This window comes from Pyrus communis, chromosome 9 (assembly GCF_041283825.1).
Source record: "Pyrus communis isolate YQ-2024b chromosome 9, ASM4128382v1, whole genome shotgun sequence".
Lineage (NCBI taxonomy): Eukaryota > Viridiplantae > Streptophyta > Magnoliopsida > Rosales > Rosaceae > Pyrus > Pyrus communis.
The window spans coordinates 10,594,539-10,614,523 of NC_142573.1; the positions used below are offsets into that span (position 1 = coordinate 10,594,539).

At 34.3% G+C, this 19,985-nt stretch overlaps 1 protein-coding gene across 1 annotated transcript; it reads right to left on the reverse strand.

Moving 5' to 3' along the window:
- Positions 1-3,026: 3,026 nt before the first annotated feature.
- LOC137739218 (beta-amyrin synthase) lies at positions 3,027-9,403 on the reverse strand. Its single transcript, XM_088699727.1, has 15 exons — positions 9,082-9,403; positions 7,819-8,004; positions 7,055-7,144; positions 6,646-6,843; positions 5,901-5,985; positions 5,611-5,777; positions 5,221-5,526; positions 4,969-5,088; positions 4,741-4,863; positions 4,569-4,667; positions 4,309-4,365; positions 3,991-4,181; positions 3,725-3,902; positions 3,458-3,622; positions 3,027-3,269 (listed from the first exon to the last, which is right to left on the reverse strand). Exons 1-15 carry the CDS (start codon positions 9,280-9,282, stop codon positions 3,150-3,152), a joined length of 2,286 nt encoding a protein of 761 aa, XP_088555853.1. The 5' UTR covers positions 9,283-9,403; the 3' UTR covers positions 3,027-3,149.
- Between the last annotated feature and the right edge of the window lie 10,582 nt (positions 9,404-19,985).

Consider the following 19,985-nt stretch of genomic DNA (forward strand, 5'->3'; position numbering starts at 1 on the left):
AATCTAATTGAGAAATATTACTTTAACATATTACTCCATCTCTCTCTCTAGGTGATATTTATGCATAAATCCATTTAAGTTCCATAAAGAAATTTTGTTGGGCAAGCTCTCATGTATTTTCTGGGATTTGTCTCTCTTATTTTACAACATTCTCAAGGAAAGTAAATGGATATTTTTGATGGTTTGATGGGAGTGCTTCTTATGGCAATGCTCTCCAAAATATAAATAGATAAACAACACAAGATTTAAGTGGTTCGCCAAATCGACAACATCCACTAGGTTTACTTTCATTATATTTCACTATATATGAGAAACTTACAAATACAATGAAAGATGGCTTAAAGCCTAAACAAAATGTATATGAAAGATAAGGGGTAATATGAAAAAGGAGAATGGCTTTGGAGTTGTTTTTTTTTTTTTTTTTCTTCTTCTTCCTCTCTCTTTTCTCCCTTGTCTTCCATTGGTTCTTGCTCCTTCCTTTATAAAGATTGCTTGCTATCTTCCTCTCCAAATAATTTCCACAAGTGTGCCAATAGAAAGAAAGCAAGTGTTGTGCCAATCATTAGACATAAAATGTGTTCCAATAGAAACACACCAATTGTTAACCTAATCATCACCATGAAATGTGTTCCCTTAACAAGGCAACAAAAGTTGTCCTAATCCTTAGCAATGAAATGCAGTCCAATAGAAAAACAACAAATGTGAAGCTAATTATGAACTAATGAATAATATGCAAGATGTTCCTTGCATCAAAGGCCACGTGAAATGTTCTAACCACAATAAGTTGTCATCTTCCTTTATTTAGAGTGGTGAATATCATGCAAAGTGGACAAAAGCTCAAAAGCCACGTTCAAAGTCTAAGGGATATGAATCCCACCTCTTCAAATTTTGGAGGGATGAATCATCACCAAACATTTAACTCTTAGATTCCTAATGAATACAAAGTTGCCAACTCACCCTTAAGTAGACTTCCACCTTCACATTTAGAGTGGTGAGTAATCACCAAATCATTAACTCCTAATGTTACAAACTCTCCACCTCATCTTTGAGAGAAAATATCAAGACAAAATTACTCATTTAGTCCAACCTCAAACTCTCGGCCCTTTGTGAGAAAAATAATCAAGCCAAACTCATCATAATCTCCTTCTCCAATTCAAACTAAAAATATATCTACTTACATATGAAAATAAGACGAGCTAGTTTTTGAAATAATTTGTAGCAAAAAGGATTTTACATTGAAACTATTTTACATATTGCAAGTAGGTTCTTACATAAAATAAATCTAATAAAATCATTACGTAAAAAAGTAATTACCCACACACACACACATATATATATATAACCTTTTTTTTTTTTTTTTAAATATGGGGTATTACACATCCTAATATGGCTTCGTCACCTTCGGGTGTTGGCCAGCACGTACCTACCTTGGTGTTTGGTGAATATCAGGGTCGAGCGTGTCAGACAGTGACCTATCAATGTAGATTAACCAGGTAGAGTTATCCATAGAATTCATATGCTCTTCTAATGCGGATTACCAGGCAGGATCATCCATATACCACACTACTATTTGGTGCAGTCACACAATCACACATCACACATACATACCTCATACAAACCACTTCTTACATCAATCCATATGAATCGCAAGTGTAAGCACACACACACACACTATTGGTTCAACGTAACAATAGATATCAAGTCACATAAACATACAACTTCTACAGGATAATTCTAACATGATTCCTAGCCCATCTCCTCCCACTGGCATTCACATATGTCATTAACTCATCTAGTAGCCCAATAAACACGTAAATCCCGGTAAGGCGTCACCTACAGTTAAACCGAGGTGCACATCCCCTAGGATGAATCATTAACCAAGATAGGCCCACTAGGCTCTACTAAGTCTCAAGTAATGCTAATTCCAGCATTTCAGAACAATTCGGGATACGTTAACCAAAATTCAACCCTCGATCAACATGGTGATGAACGGTTGGTCAACAACCCTTCGTTATCCATTCAGGAAGACCCCCGCAACAGATTTCAGATTCGTGAATTCCTAAGAGCCTCACATTAGTCACACATCAACAAATATAATTTCATTACTATCTAACGGTCGAATCTTTGCCTACCACAAAGGTCAAGTGGATGTCCTTTGTGAAATTAGATTCAAACAATGAAATCTCATTGAATGGACCTAAAAATGAAATTAGGGCATCAATTTTATTCTAGGGAGACAAAGTCGGGTCACTGGTCACGTGCTACAGCACCAACATTCCAGCTCTAGCTAATTTGATTATGTCACACGTTTTATGTACAAGACATTATTTATTTAACTAAGTCTTCAACATCCCAGCTCCACCAACAATAAAATGATAAAAATCATTGCAAAAATAAATAAAGGAAGCAGAACCAAACGGATGAGTCCCATCAATGAGAAGTACTCTAGATCTAGCACACCATCCTTGACTTCAAAGGTTCTTCTGCAATATCCAAGTAAACAGATATTTGTGGCCCTAATCTAAGTATAGTGATTAGCATAGTTATATATGTGGCCTTAAGACAACTTTCTATGAAAATTTTTATATGTTTCTTTGATTATTTGCCTTATGTTTGAGGGACTTTCAAAGTTTATGGCCTTTTATTCTAAGTTGTGAAAAATGCACTACAAGAATATTATCAATAAATTACTCAATCACTACAAAAACACTAGAAATGTACTATACTAAACAAAGGACTTTCAAATGACACATTGGTCTCATTTGAAAGTTTCTTCAAATTTATTGCTTCTAATCATTTTCAAGTCCTTCCATCTTATTTTTGTACGTAGTACATTCTTAACAATTTTGGCCTAAATTACTGGGAACACACCCTTGAGTAACATCTCTTACAACCTATTCGCCCTATAATGTTGTAATTTTAGTCATCTAATAAGAAATAAAGAATTAAAGATACGTCCGGCAGAAATAGATTTTTATTTTATATTTTTTTCTGTTTGAAGAAGTATAATTTCTCTGATTTCCAAGTAGGTAAATCTTACTTCCTAATCTGATTGATACACTTCTTGTATAATACATAATTTCAACAACTGGCTTTTATGCATATTAATATATGCTGCATGTAAGAGCTACACGATACAGAGAGCCTAATCACGCCTTGGAAGGCAATGGAACCCACTTGCGGTATTCTGCAAGAGCCCACAGGGGGTAGATGTTTCTATAAGCTGCATAATGTAGCATACAATTCTTCATGAACACTCCAGTGATTTCCTGCCATACATGATTAGTGAATAGATGTTATAAAACGTTGCAAGTAAAAATTTGAGCATACGCGCGTATACGCAGCACGATATGTTATTTTGTGTTTCATCCTTTTTACTAGTCAACCTTGCAATGCAAGTAAGGTTGGGGAAATATTTTTATTTTGTTTGAAATAGATGTTAGGGTAAGCAAGATACCTGCTGAGGAAAATCACCATTTTCCATCTGAGAGTTGATTATCAACTTTGCTGCACGATGAAGAGGTGCGGGGTCTCTTTCGGCCTGTCCTGCATAAATCAAACCCATCATAGCCCAAGCTGTGTGTACTAAATTTGATCGGTTTCCTTCAAGAGGAACGTACTCCTGTATCACCCACCACAGAGTGAAATATTTTAGTCTAAGACAATGAGATTAACTAAGAAACTTGGAGCTCGCTTCAAACATAATCCACCTCCCATATTTTACCTTTTTTGGACATGAAAGGTAGCTCTCTCCCCAACCACCGTTCTCTTTCTGGATTGTGAGTAAAAAATTAATAGCTTTGCGTATAACTGCACAATTGTTGAAAGTCTTGCCAGCAGCTGTTAACCCTCCAAGAGCAAACCAGGTACCATATGTGAAGCAAACACCCCAATTCCCGTACCTGAGCAAATGTTTCTTAACTAAGTTGTTTCTCTGCTATAGTTGTTAATCAAAGAAATCAAAATTTTGATTTAATAATATGATATTACCATGAACCATCTTCCATTTGTATATTTTCAAGGTACTGTGCTGCATTGGTAATAAATTGATCTATCTCTTTCTTCCTGTGGCCAGGGTACAACTTCTTAAACAAAACTAAAGCCTGAATTGCAGATGAAGTGCACTCAACATATTCATGCTCAACAACAATGTCTGCGAAGAATTCCGTGGGATTCAACATCTGGGGAGAAAAAAGAAGTGAGAATGTCCAGTAAGTATATACTAATTAATAATGCCTTGAAAGACTTTAGTTTCTTACACATCTAACTAAGTTCGACAACATTACTCCAATTCTTTAAAATTCTTACTTCTAACCATTCTGCTGCTCCAGCTGGTTCCCAGGCTGCTAAACCACCATTCTTACTCTACAATGAGCCATAAAATGAGATTTGTTATGAGTACAGAGACCTAATAGACCGTGCGGTGAAGAACAAATGTCTTGAAATGCTACAAGTTTTTTAAGGTTTTTAAAGTAAGGCAGCATGCATTAGGTCCAAAATTTGATTACGGCAGGGAAACAAAATGCAACTCTACTCATATATATGACTGACTGACATAATAGTTGTACCTGTAGGGTAATTAGGACATTGACAGCATCGTATAACCGCTCAGGTTCCATTTTTTCACCAACCAGCTCCGGTGGCATCATCGATAAAAGCAGGCAACACTGTACAGGGGATTATGGTCAGGAAAATGGAAATAGCATTTAAGGTGGATAACAAAGTTGAAGTATTTGTTACCTTTAAACCCTCTGCAGTGCAATCAGAAACTTGCCATCCATGGTCTTGATCAGAGAAAGTCCACGATCCTTTGGAAATGTGGCGGTGCATGCTTTTGAAGTCACCCGATGGATTGTCCTTAACCTTTACAATTTGATTCCAATACAGTCACTAGTTAGAACAAATTAATCGATGCACATATACATTTTACAAAAAATGAAAGTTCAGTTGACTATATAAAAAACGAACCTGAGATTTCTTGACGAAGTCATGTCCTCTAGCAAGTGTGGGTGCAATTTCATCGGTTAGATTGGAAGCAAGCAAAGCTTGAATGGCAAAACCAGTATCCCACTGTTGACTGCCAAAACTCTGCACGTATTAAGAAAATGTATCAACTTATAATGTTTTCCAATGATTTAGAAGAGTAAACTTTTGAAACAGATAAAAGGGTAAAGAACAAATCATCGTATCATATACTGTATTAACAAAATGTGTACTAACTTGCATCTTCATCCCATCCTCAGCAACCCATAAATAATCTGGTATCCTGGCAAGATGCTTTTTAAAATAATCACCATTTGGATCTTCAGCCCAACAAGCCAGCATGCATAACACCTTTTCGACACATCCAATGGTAATGTATCTGCTGTTTTCATCTTCATAATGAATATGCTCCATTGTTACTTCGAGAGCCCTTTTCCTGATCAGCTTGTTAAATGGCCAGCGAGTAAGAAGAGGCTCTGTACATATGTACAGACTATCCCACATAAAGTCCTGTATCCAAGGATGAGGGTAGTAGATGTCCTCCTGCATTCAAATTACCGCAATCAGTTTATGTACCTAAACAAGAAAAAAATTGACTAATTAGCTATTTATTCAAGTTCAACATACTTTAGCACAGTGATGACGCACTCCCTTCCAGTTAATTTCGTCATAAGGCTGAGCATAGAGTTCTTCCCTTAATTGTAGTATGAGAGGTGTGATTGGACCAACAAATCTTTTCCCATATAAATATGACATAGGCATATAAACCATCCTACAGTAGCACCACATTTTTGCTGCATTTGCATGATGTAGAAGAGATTAAAAAAGAAGACTATAGGTAGAGAGAGACTAATTAAATCTTTCAACATGTGAAAGATTGAATTATTTGTACTCGTGGAGTCCGGAATTGTGCTAACCTGGATGCATAGGAAGAAATGAAGGCAGAATCCAAAACTCTGGGGGCATTGGGTTGCTTCCGGACCACTCAAACACACCAAGTATCTGCAAGAATCAATTGAGCAAGATTAATTAAATGGGGAAACCCTCTTAAATAATAGTAGTGCAGTGTTCTCAATGCCAAATATGACTCGATCGCTGTTTAATATACCGAAATAGTTAGGGTTATATAAGATTTTGGTCTGCCACCTGTAAAGTCATATTTGACTTAATCTAGTTAAGAGGTGGGACTCCACCTTTAGAAGATATAAAGTAATAGTTAATTATAAATTTCACTTCATCTTTCTCTACTGAATAAAAGCTAAAAGTTTAAATAATTATTTGATTATGTCTACGTTGGATATATATGGTATAAGTCACACCACTAGTTTGGAGTCAAATATGACCTTATAGTATTTATCTTTTTTTTTTAGATTGTAACTCTAATAGAGGTAAATTTTAGTAAGGGGTTACCAGTATTATAGAGTGTATCAACAATAAGGTTAGTTTTGTTAATATTGACCCGTTATCATTAACAACTATACATCTTTATACGTTGTCGATATTCACCCGTTATCAATAACAAATAATCTCAAATAATTCGGTTATATATGGCATGTATAAATTACTAATATGTTGACAATTTGCCATAGTAATAGTGCTATTTAAGAACAACAGTTGACCCGGAGCCTAAGCAATTTGTCTTAGTGCTGCAGATAGGCATACCGAAAGCCAAGTTTTACCCCATGAGGGGATGTGGGTAACACTGCCATGATCAAGAATCCACTTTCTAGCTCTTGCACAAGCATTGTCTTGGCCACCATCAGGTCCTTCTCCAAGAATACGCATACAAATGTAGTTGAGAGCTGTGCAAAACATGGTGCTGTGTCCTTCGATGTGTAATCCCCAACCACCATCTTGGTTCTGAATTACCCAAAACATTGATGCATATTAATTAGCATTATTTATTCAGTATTTTTATTTATACAAGCGGGATTTTGGATGCAGAAATGAAAACTGTTTGCCAACTTAACTGCAACCCTTGGTAGTTATTTAAGACAAATAAGCACATTTTGAAAATTTTTAATTTTATCCAATTTGTATGAAAAAATAAAAAAAATGTATATATATGTACCTGATGATAGTATATGTAACGCAAAATTTCTTTACGGTGTTCTGCATGGAATACAGTATTAAGATGCCCTGTAATGTAAACACACATGACCTGCAAATTTTGAGTAAAAATTTGGAAGGAGCAATTAATAATAACCCAAATATTTGGAGTTAGGTAAAAACTCGAGAAAATACGCTATTTATTTTTAAGCCCCAAAATGGGAACATGGGATTGCAAGTAAAATATTTTCATAGTCGATTGCACTTTTTGGAAAGTTGACATTAGGTGTAAACTTTGTAGTCATAGAGAAACTTAGTTATTCCTCTCAAATTTTCAAAGTTGAAAGACTATATATTTAGAGTAATGCTAGGGAGATTAAATTCGAAGATAAAATTTTGTAAACTAAATAACATGAAAGTTGATAATTGGATTATGTTGATAAACGTGCTTATTCGTACTGTGACACATCATTTAGTTTACAAATTTTGTCTAGAAATGTAGTCTAACATATATATTGGGATGATGCTAGAGATATTATCTATTTAAACCGTAAGACATTGTCGTTAAATATTGGATTAATACTGCTTATTTTCTATTAGTAACACATAACATGATTTACAAATAGGTCTAAAAAGTTAATCTACTTAGCATTACTCACATACATTGGATTCAAAACGTGACCTCATAAACTTTAAGAAGTTGTTGTCAATTTATCCATTAATATAAGTAGGACATTGTGTGGGTGAATAACATGATAGCAAATGATGACAATGTTAAATACTGACCAAAGGAGGAAGGAAAAACAACGGGCCGGCATTTTCGGCAGGCCAATGGCCATCGCTAGCCTGCAATGCTGAAAAGAAGTGGACAGACCTTCTCAATGAAGCTGTGGCCTTTTCATGTGTGATTTCCTCTCCATCCTCAACTTTAACTGGGGGAATTGTTTGTTTGAAGTTCTTCTCCCTTAGGAACTGTTGATAAGTGAACAGATAATTAAGTGCGGTACTAATGAGAGGATTGAAGTTATGATTAAACAAATTTATGACGATGATATTATTATTAATTAAATTTTAATAAACCCTAAAGAATTATTGGTGATGCCCATCAGATAGGAAAATGAAAACTTTGTACAAGAAACAAGACAAACAAAAAATCTGATTTTTTATACACACACGTCATACGCTATATTTAGACCTGGTTTGGTACTGAGGTGATTCTGAAAAAAGCTGCTATCAAAAAAAGCTGGGAGCTGTTTTTGTGTTTGGTAAACACTCAGCTTCAGCTTTTTTTCACAGTTTTGGATGAAAAAAAGCCAAAAACAAGAAGCTGCAAAACCTAGCTTTGAAAAACCGGCTTTTTTTCACATCTGTTTTACATAAAAGTTTACCAAACACTCTAATACTGCTTTTTTTTTTCAAAAGCACTTTTACAAAAAAGTTTACCAAACACTCTGCTGCTTTATTTTACAGCTGCTTATTCTCACAGCACAGCAGAAGCAGCTTTTTTTCAAAGCACAGCAATACCAAACCAGCCCTTAGCTTCCTCATTTTATCTTCTTAGCTTCATTGCATGCCATTCATGACAGAGAATACTTTATGGGCGTACTTCTTCACTTGTAGTTAACGCTTTTTTTACATACAAACTTCATTATTAGAATTACGTTTATTCACTTTATATTCTAAAAATCAGTTAAGTCATTGAGTGTTTAGTCGCTCATATGCATCAAATGAATAGATGGTTGATAAATTATTACCAAGAATGTTGATCATGTTCGATATATATAAATGACTACATGATCTCCAAATTGATTGATTTTCAGTAAATATGATCTTTAGATAATGTGGAAAAGTAAAATAATGTCTTTGATTATTGTATGGTGCGTTAATAATAAGTGGGTGGATAAATAGGTAAGTGGATACAAGTATTAATTGCTTATAACAAATAACTACATCGGTGAAACCAAGTAACTAGAACTCACATTCATTAGAAACATGGTTTACGTTGCGTAAACTAATTGACGATATAAGTTTGGACGAACTAAAGCATACCTGCATTCGCCATAGGTGGTCACCGCTGGGCTTAACCTGATAGCGGTTATTGTAGAAATGAAGACGAGCTTCTTCCACCTCAGCTCGCTCTTCGGTAGTTCCTGCTTCAGGGTCAAACTCAAATATCTGCCTTCCCACGAAGTTGTTTGTGCTGTAGATGTATGGATCATTGCCACCATCTGCGACCTTAAGCTTCCACATTCTTCAATATTCTTTATTTAGAGAGAGAGAGAGAGAGAGAGACCTGTATATAGAAACTTAACTATGTTTTCAATGGACGAATGTATAAATGATGTATAAATGATCACCTTCCTTTGTGTATATATAGAGATCTGAACATAAAAATATATATACCCAGCAATTTTTATTAATGTTTTACCTAGGTATACAAGGTAAGTCAACGAGTTAGTTCAACGCAACACGGCAACAGGAAATTATTGAGCATATAGTCACACTCATAGATAAGAATGCATGCGGTAGAACTTTATTATTATCAATCATGCCAATTAACAGCCATACCTCAAAGCTTCCGAGAGGTTTTTTAATGTGTTCGGGGGCAGTATGGTATATGTCATTACACGAAGACAGTTTTTTTTTTTGTTCCAAGTGCCCCTCCACTTATATAATGACATATAAAGTAGGTATTCGTATTCTGGACATATTGAAAAATCTCTCCAAAACTTCAACCTCCACTATGCGTTACAAGTACCAACCATTATTATCTTGAAAGAAAATGATGAGTGCTTTCATTCTATGAAAATCACTTAGTGCGTGCTTGTAATCATGATCACACAATGTAAATTATTGCTCATTGCATTCAGGGCTTGATGATGTTTCAAGTGTTGAGTTGAGTTTCCATCATCATTGATGAATTATATGATGTGGCAAGTAATTTGTACATGACACGTCAATTAATAGTTTTACCTCATTAACTAATGATTATATGAATCATTTACCACATCATATAATGTGGTATAAATATATGGTCTCCTAGCATTACTCTATTCAAATAATGCGCAAAACTTTTGCAATTGATATCCTTTATTTTTTTAATTAAACAAAAGGTGTTGTTATTGACACTCAAAAAAAAAAAAATCATTCTACACTTCTTATAAATATATATCTTTTTTTATAAATATAGAAAGTTAATTTGACTCTCACAATGACCTTTGTATAGTGTCAATACTATATCAAAAGAAACATTTTTCTCAATAACCTTTTGAACATATTTTTATAATGCAGTTCACGATTGAAGTGGAAATTGACTACCGCCTATATTTCTATCATGCAGCTCATAATTCATGATTGATGTCAATAATATTTTGCTCTATTTGGAAGGACATACTTTTATAATACAGTTCACGATTGAAGTGGAAATTGACTACCGCTTATATTTCTATCATGCAGCTCATAATACATGATTGATGTCAATAATATTTTGTTATATTTGTATGACTTTTTTTAATTTATTATTAGTAAAGGAAGGGAGAATATTCGAAATTATTACAATAATTTAGGAGATGAAGAATTTTGAACCGGCTATAATGCATGTGTGAAAATTCAACATCATATTCACTAAAATATTAAATTACATGCATATTTGTATGACTTTAAGTATTCGTTCAAATTATTGAAATGGACTACCACTTTGTAATTAATGACGTTCATAATGGCTTGAAAGTGTTGCTTTCATGGTTTGTATGCTCTCTATTTTAAATTAAATTTTATCAGAAAATGCTGCAACTTATGTTAAGAGCTCCTTATTTCTGTTACGAGTTACGACCATACGTAAGCTCGTGTAGCGAGTGAGAAATGTTTTAATTATTATTTTTTGATTCAATATTAATATTTATAGCCAAATAAATTTCTAGAGCTGGCTCTTAGGTTTAATCTTTTGCGTTGGATGAGCTACACAGAACATTTGGCGCGGTTTACACTCGGGAAGGCAACGGAACCCGCTTGCAGTATTCTGCAAGATCGCAAGGGGATGCCAAAAAATTTTCTAATTTTTCTGTTGGAGTGACTCCAATACATTTTAGGTCTGATGCCAAAGGCGGTTTGAATGAGTACGGAAACAACAGGTGTCCAGGGTGAGATGCTCTGACTGGGAACTAGCCTTCTTGCTTCCATCTTTGACCCTGCTGGCTTGATATCGTTCCCACGGTCCAATCTATGCCGTGTTCAGATTTTAAGCTGATGGCCGACAAGTAGAAGCTGTAATAGTTTGACCAAAGTAACCATCTCAGCACTGGCATCCAAAATGGGAAACCAAATTCGCATCCAAAATGGGAAACCGAATCCAAATTCGCATCGAAAATGTAAAAGACGGATTTCATTAACTTGAAAAAATTATAGATGGTTGACCCCCAAAAAAAAAAAAAAAAAAAAAAAAAAAAAAAAATATATATATATATATATATATATAGAGTTCATTAGATATTGGTCCTGAAAAATAATAATTTCTAAACATAAACCCACATATAATTAAACATCCAACAAAAACCCAAAAGTCAAATAAACTACCACATAAGAATGTAAGTAACCTACTAATACAAATTATTTACAATTTTTGCCACAACCGACACTTGAAAATTAGCTTCAATCAAGGGCCTTAAAATCTAATTAAGCATCATGACGTTTTTTCTATTTATTTATTTATTTATTTTTAATTTCTACAACAATCTAGTGCATTACTTTAAATAATGACTACATTATTATTCGGTGTAATTATTCTCCTTATATATAATAGTTAAACGTCCCTACTTTACCTGTATAAATAATATCACCCTATTGCCTGTAATTTACCTACATTATATAAACAAAATATTCTCATATTTCTTTTTGCAATTTACCTATGATATATGCAAATAATATTCTCATGTTTTGTTGGCATTTTCCCTATATTATGCAAGTAGGTAAATTAATATAATAGTAGGTAAAATATGCAAGTAGGTAAATTTCAATAATAGTAGGTAAATTATGCACACGTGATTTACCTACATTTTTTATGTGAATCAAATATCTAGACTGTATATGTAAATAATTTACCTATAGTTGGTTCTTTTCTTTTTCTTTGTCCTAAAATTAATTTACATGCAATTTTTATCTCCTTTAATTTATATATTTTTACTTTGACAACAATTTTTTTTTTTTTTTTATATTTTGAAGTACAATAATTTACCTATATATAATATGGACACGTTGTAATGGTAAATTGGAATTCGAGAGCCAAACTAACCAACAAATCCCTACATTAATATGCAAAATATTATTTTTGTAAAATCATTAATTCTCCCTTACAATTTGTATGGAATTAATTATGTACATTAAACATTCAATAAGGGTGTTTTAGGCATCCAAAAAATTTTAAATGGATAAAGTCAAATATAATTAATGAATTTGCTTATGTGAAGTCTAGTCAATGGGGTTTTATTTGATCAAAAAATTTACATCGGGTTTTATGTGGAGAAAATTGAGTTCTGTGGGCTAAAGTCATATTTTGTAGAACAATACCAATTTGAAATATCTTTCTTTGATTTCATTGAAAAACATTATGAAACCAAAAACAAACTTACGGTTGTTACCAAAGAAAATTGGGTTAAGGAAGACAAAACTTTGATTTCTTCCAATCATCCTCCCAAAGAAACTATTTTAATTTCCACTGGCAATACCAATATTTCAGCAACTCCTTTCAAAATTCCAAAAGAGGATTCAGGTTTTAAATCTGTCATTGAACAGAACAATTTTACAAACCAGAGTCTTCATACTATTGGAAAACAGTTAGACAAAATTGAAACCAAAATCGACAAATTATCTCAACCAAAATCTTCTCAAAAAGAAAAACCATTAGTGAACTTTGCTGATACTTCTTCAAGTTCTACTGCTTTAAAGTCCATGACTACCATGCAAAAAATAGACCAAATGCTCAATGAGCTCAAAAAAGAGAAAGTTGTTAGTGTTTTACAAAACCATGATGTTTCTGTCGAAGAAGAAAAAACATCTACTTCGGACTCTTCTCAGGACACAGAAACGGATAACTCTCTTCAAAAGATTGAACATGCTTTTCAAAACATTGATCTTCAACCAACTTTTGATTTAAAACGTATTCGTACTCATCCAGTCAATCCCACTTCTCTTACAAAAAACTGGTATCCCAGACCAACACTTCCTGATCTTCAATTTGAGGAAAGAAATATTATAAATCAATTTTCAGTCTCTGCTGACAAACTCTATGAATGGAATATAGATGGATTGTCAAAACAAGAACTCCTCAACAAACTCCAACATATGTCTATGGTTGCTAATAGCTATATTTCTAATCACAATTTCACACAAACACAGATTGTTGATCTTCTCGTCACTGGATTTACCGGAATGCTCCATTCTTGGTGGGAGAAGCACTTAACTTCTCATTCCAGAGATGAAATACGTCATGCGGTTAAAAAAGATAAGGAAAGACTTCCCATCTTTGACGAAACGATAGGACAGGGAATACCCGACGGAGTAAACACATTACTCTACACCATTATAGAGCACTTAATAGGAACACCTAGCAACGTCACTACTCGTATCCACGACCAACTGAGTAATTTAAGGTGTCCAACCTTAAGTGATTTCAGATGGTATAAAGATGTTTTTATTTCCAGAGTCATGCTTCGCGAAGATAGTAATCAACCTTTTTGGAAAGAAAAATTTATCAATGGTTTACCAAATCTTTTTGCTCACAAAATCCGAAATGTTTTAGTAAACGAAGAAGGTGTCATACCTTATCATACCCTTACTTATGGGAACATAGTTAATGTTATCCAAAAGGAATGATTGAAAATGTGTATCGACATGAAGATTTTAAAACAAGTCAACAAAAACAAATCTATTGCTAAATATGAACTTGGAACATTTTGTGAACAATATGGTTTACCTCCAATAGCTCCTTCGAGCAAAAAGAAAAAGGCTCAGCACACTAGCAAGTTTTCTAAACCTTATTCCAGATTTTACAAAAACAAAAGGTCTTCCAACAAACTTTTTCAAACCAACAAGTTTTATGAAAAACCGTTTTCAAACCCCAAAAAGAAACCTTTTTGAAAATCTAAAAAAGATTTTCAAAATAAAAAAGGAAAATGCTACAAATGTGGCAAATTTGATCATTTTGCAAACGAATGTAAAGTTAAGAAAGCGATTAACCAGCTGAAAATCTCTGACGAAGAGAAAGTACAGCTTCTCCAGGTTTTAGAACTTAGAAACACCGACTCTAGTCAATCAGATAGGGATTTGGAATTATCCTCTTCTAATCATAGCAGTTCAGACGAAGTATCTTCGCCAAACATTAAGTTTGGATGCACAGACACTTGTTGTAACAAAATTTCAGTGCTTAATAAGCAAGAAGAACAAGAAGAATTTTTAATGGAATTAATCAGTAAAGTTGATGATCCCAATTTGAAATCTTTTTATTTGAAAAAACTCAAAAATTTGATTTCTCTCCAAGAACCTGGCACTAGCCAGACTCCACCCCAAAAGATTTCTCTCAGTACCACTTTGGAACGATTTAATAAACCTAAAAAGGAAATCACCATCAAAGATTTGCAAAAAGAAGTTAATCAAATCAAATCGGAAATTAGATTTTTAAAGTCCGAAAATACAGAAATTCGTTCACAACTCAGTAGAGTCCGTACTCAAGCACTTGTAGAAGAACACGGCAGTTCTTCTTCAAACTCCGATTCTGATGCTCAGTCGAGCAAAGCTTCTTCAAAAGATTTTGTTTTAAGTCTTTTAGACAAAATCAGAATTAGAAAATGGTATTCTAAAATCAAGATAATAATCGAAGATTTTCATTTAGAAACCATAGCTTTAATTGATTCGGGTGCAGACTTGAATTGCATTCAAGAAGGGTTAATACCTACCAAGTATTATCACAAGTCCACTGAAATACTTAGTGCTGCAAATCAATCCCCGATGAAGTTAAAATATGAAATTCCCAAAGCTCATGTTTGTCAACAAAATGTTTGTTTTAAAACTCCATTTGTTTTAATCAAAAATATTTCTGATCAAGTTATTTTGAGACTCCCTTTCATTGCTTTAATTTATCCTTTCAAAGTTCATCATAACTGCATTTCTACCAAGGTTTTTGGCCAAAAAATTACTTTTGAATTTTGAATGGAAACATATCTTAAAAGGTTAAAACAACTTCAAAAAGACAGTATTTCCAAAACTCTCAACCAAATTACTGCAAAATCCCAACAAATTAATTTCTTACAAGAAGAAATTAAACACAAAAGAGTTGAAGAACATCTAACAAATAAGTCTTTGTTAGAATCTATTAGCCAGTTTTCTAATAAACTTGCTAAGGAAATCTGTTCAGATCTCCCCAATGCTTTTTGGCATCGAAAACAACATATTGTTAAACTACCTTATGTTAAGGATTTTAATGAATAAAAAATCCCCACCAAAGCACGACCTATTCAAATGAATCAGGAAGTTTTAGAGTTTTGTAAAACAGAAATCAACCAGCTTTTATAAAAAGGAATCATCCGGAAAAGTAAATCTCCATGGTCTTGCCCTGCTTTTTATGTTCAAAAAAATGCAGAATAGGAACGAGGTGTTCCAAGATTAGTTATTAACTACAAACCCTTGAATGATGTTTTAGAATGGATTCGTTATCCAATTCCCAACAAAAGAGATTTGATAAAGAGACTTTGTCACATCCCGGCCTGGGGCAGATCACTCCCCTGGGCGATGTGGGATGTCACAGACTTTCTCAAGCAACACTTTTTTCTAAATTTGATATGAAATCAGGTTTTTGGCAGATTCAAATTCATGAATCTAATAAATACAAAATTACTTTTGTAACTCCTTTCGGACACTATGAATGGAACGTAATGCCTTTCGGCTTGAAAAATGCACCAAGTGAATTTCAAAACATTATGAATGAGATTTTTAATCAATATAGTCACTTTTCAATTGTTTACATTGATGATGTACTAATCTTTTCAAAATCAATAGATGAGCATTGGAAGCATTTGCATGCATTTGCTAGGATCATCAGGTCCAATGGATTAGTTGTTTCGGCAACCAAAATTAAGTTATTTCAGACCAAAGTTAGATTTTTAGGTTACCATATCTACAGATCTACTATCCAACCCATCGATAGAGTCATCCAGTTTGTTGATAAATTTCCAGATCAAATTATTGATAAAACCCAACTTCAGCGATTTCTTGGATCTCTCAATTATGTTTCAGAATTTTATCCTCACCTTCGCCAACAATGCAAACCTTTATTTGATCGTCTCAAGGAGAATCCTCCATCATGGTCTCAAACTCATACTTCTATTATCAAACAGATCAAAAATCATGTCAAGACTTTGCCTTGCCTTGGCATTCCAACTCCCGACTCATTCAAAATAGTCGAAACCGATGCATCTGATTTTGGTTATGGAGGTATCCTCAAGCAGAAAACTTCTTCCGAAGCTCCTGAACAAATTGTTCATTTCCATTCAGGAGTTTGGAATCCTACTCAAAGTAATTATAGTACTATTAAGAAAGAGATATTATCTATTATATTATGCATTAGCAAATTTCAAAATGATTTATTAAATCAAAAAAAATTTGGTTCGTGTTGATTGCAAATCTGCAAAACATGTTTTATAGAAAGATATTCAAAACATTGCATCAAAACAAATTTTTGCACGCTGGCAAGCCATATTAAATATTTTTGATTTTGAAATTGAGTACATTAAAGGCAGCCAAAATTGCATCCCAGATTTTCTAACCAGAGAATTTTTGCAAGGGAAGAATGGGCACTAACCAAAGAAGGCTTCCAGCCACTCTTACCCAAACCTCAGCACCAGTAAAACAAGAGTCTATTCCCGACTCTTCATCGACCTTAGCCATCACAAACAAATTCACTCCCCTAGGATCTACCATAGGAAATATCCGACCAAATTACCAAACAGCATTAGCTACCCCATATGATCCATACTCATCAGTTCGATCCCCATCACCGTCAGTTCCAAAAACACCTAGCTTTGCTAAATCATCACCATATATTCAAAACCCCACTTCTGAAAAGCTTTTTTGCATCCCTCTTCATATTGACAAAAATCAACCCCCATAATGTATTGCTAAACTTCTTTTACCCCCCAAATTTTCATTATCTTCCAACAGAATCCTACAAAAGCCTCAAATATTATCAGGTCATTCTCTCTGAGACCGAAAGCATTGCTATTAAGCCTATTTACAGCACCACTCACCAAAACAAAATATTATACAATTCCCTCCACATTGGAAAATTTCTCTCTGAGCAAGAATGGGGAATTCCCCTTTATCATACCAAACCACTTCATACCCAGCATGTTCTCATACCGAACAACCATTATAATTATTATGATTACATACAGGCTTGGACTAACATTTTCTTTCATCAGACAGAAGATTTTAGTCATTCATGGTTCGTGACCTTTGACAAAAGTTTCAAGCTAAGATTCCCAGCATGGTTCCCAGACTGGTGGGCTACTCATGACCCAAACATTTCTCTTGTTCCAGATAACCTTCGTCAAGCATTAAGCAATAGCTTCAAGATTGGCTTTGATCGCAACCGCTTTGACAGCAGGGTTTCCCTATTTTCTTTGTTTATGGCCAAGTACAAGGTCCCGTGGATTTTGAAATGGAACTTCCAAGCAGACAATGGTGGAATTTACAGAGCCCGATGGGTAAAGTGGTGGGACAAATTCAACCACCAAAAGATCATTGATTTATTTCGTGCAGAATTTCCCCATAGTTCAGCTCCATCAATTTCTGCACCTTCTACACAGGCTTTGCCAGAAACACAGCATTTTCCTAAACTACCAAAAGCTCAGGAACCAGTTCAATCTTTATCGGACATTAGTCCATCTTCCTCCCTCAAAGGAAAATCCAAGTCGACCAGATCCTCCAGTTTGAAGAAAGAAAAATCTTCAAAGACTACCCAACTTCTGGATTTGGCCCAGCAACTTATGGCAGAAGCGGCAATGCTGCAGAAGAAAGGAAGTTCAGACTCGAACTCAGATACATCTGATGCTTCGTCTCAGCTTCCCGCCAAATGGGCAGATCAGGTGGATCTCCAAGATGCCCAAGATCCGTTCGAGTATTGATTTTTCAGAGGTGCATTATTTGCCCATGTGATCATATCCAAAACAGCATCATCAGCAATAACAGTCATCATTTCATTTTCAGACAAGCCACTATTTTCCAACAGTGAAAAGCAAAAAAATCACTGTTCATTCAGCTTTTGTAAAAGAAACAGCGTGATTCCACAGTAAAAATCCACGATTTGCCTGCCAGCTTTCCCAGCCTTTGGCCTGTGCAAACGGGATTCCCAGATCTAGGCTCCCAGCCTCAATCATTCTCTCGACACCATAAAAGAAGAGCTCATTCACATAGCAAGGGGACTTCGAGTCGAGAAATTCTCTGCGTATTCTAAAAGAGCAGAGAAAATTTTCAGTGAAAACCCAAACACTTGTAATACATATATCATTATCTAGGATGCCTACGAGCTCCACCTTGTTTATAATCATCATCTGCCATTAGGCAAAACAGTTTGTAATCTGCATTGCAGTAAGTTTTAATAAAACTTATTTTCAAAATCTATCTGCATCACTAGATTGAATTCATTATTTTCATGAATACATCACCTATGTTCAACTTGATCTTATGTCTTCATGTTATTGTTGATCATACATGGATATTCCGTTTCAATCAACCTCAGTTCTTTTTTATTTATTATCTTGAAATGCTACTCTGTTTATATGTATTTTACTTCCGCACTCTTAATTCTATGGACGGTTTTACCTCCTACCAGTAGTTCCGCCCCATCTGGGGAAGGCGCAGAGAATTCTGCTTTTTATGTTCAAAAAAATGCAGAATTGGAACGAGGTGTTCCAAGATTAGTTATTAACTACAAACCCTTGAATGATGTTTTAGAATGGATCCGTTATCCAATTCCCAACAAAAGATATTTGATAAACACACTTTCTCAAGCAACTGTTTTTTCTAAATTTGATATGAAATCAGGTTTTTGGCAGATTCAAATTCATGAATCTAATAAATACAAAACTACTTTTGTAACTCCTTTCGGACACTATGAATGGAACGTAATGCCTTTCGGCTTGAAAAATGCACCAAGTGGATTTCAAAACATTATGAATGAGATTTTTAATCAATATAGTCACTTTTCAATTGTTTACATTGATGATGTACTAATCTTTTCAAAATCAATAGATGAGCATTGGAAGCATTTGCATGCATTTGCTAGGATCATCAGGTCTAATGGATTAGTTGTTTCGGCAACCAAAATTAAGTTATTTCATACCAAAGTTAGATTTTTAGGTTACCATATCTACAGATCTACTATCCAACCCATCGATAGAGTCATCCAGTTTGCTGATAAATTTCCAGATCAAATTATTGATAAAACCCAACTTTAGCGATTTCTTGGATCTCTCAAATATGTTTCAGAATTTTATCCTCACCTTCGCCAACAATGCAAACCTTTATTTGATCGTCTCAAGGAGAATCCTCCATCATGGCCTCACACTCATACTTCTATTATCAAACAGATCAAAAATCATGTCAAGACTTTGCCTTGCCTTGGCATTCCAACTCCCGACTCATTCAAAATAGTCGAAACCGATGCATCTGATATTGGTTATGGAGGTATCCTCAAGCAGAAAACTTCTTCCGAAGCTCCTGAACAAATTGTTCGTTTCCATTCAGGAGTTTGGAATCCTACTCAAAGTAATTATAGTACTATTAAGAAAGAGATATTATCTATTGTATTATGCATTAGCAAATTTCAAGATGATTTATTAAATCAAAAATTTTTGGTTCGTGTTGATTGCAAATATGCAAAACATGTTTTACAGAAAGATGTTCAA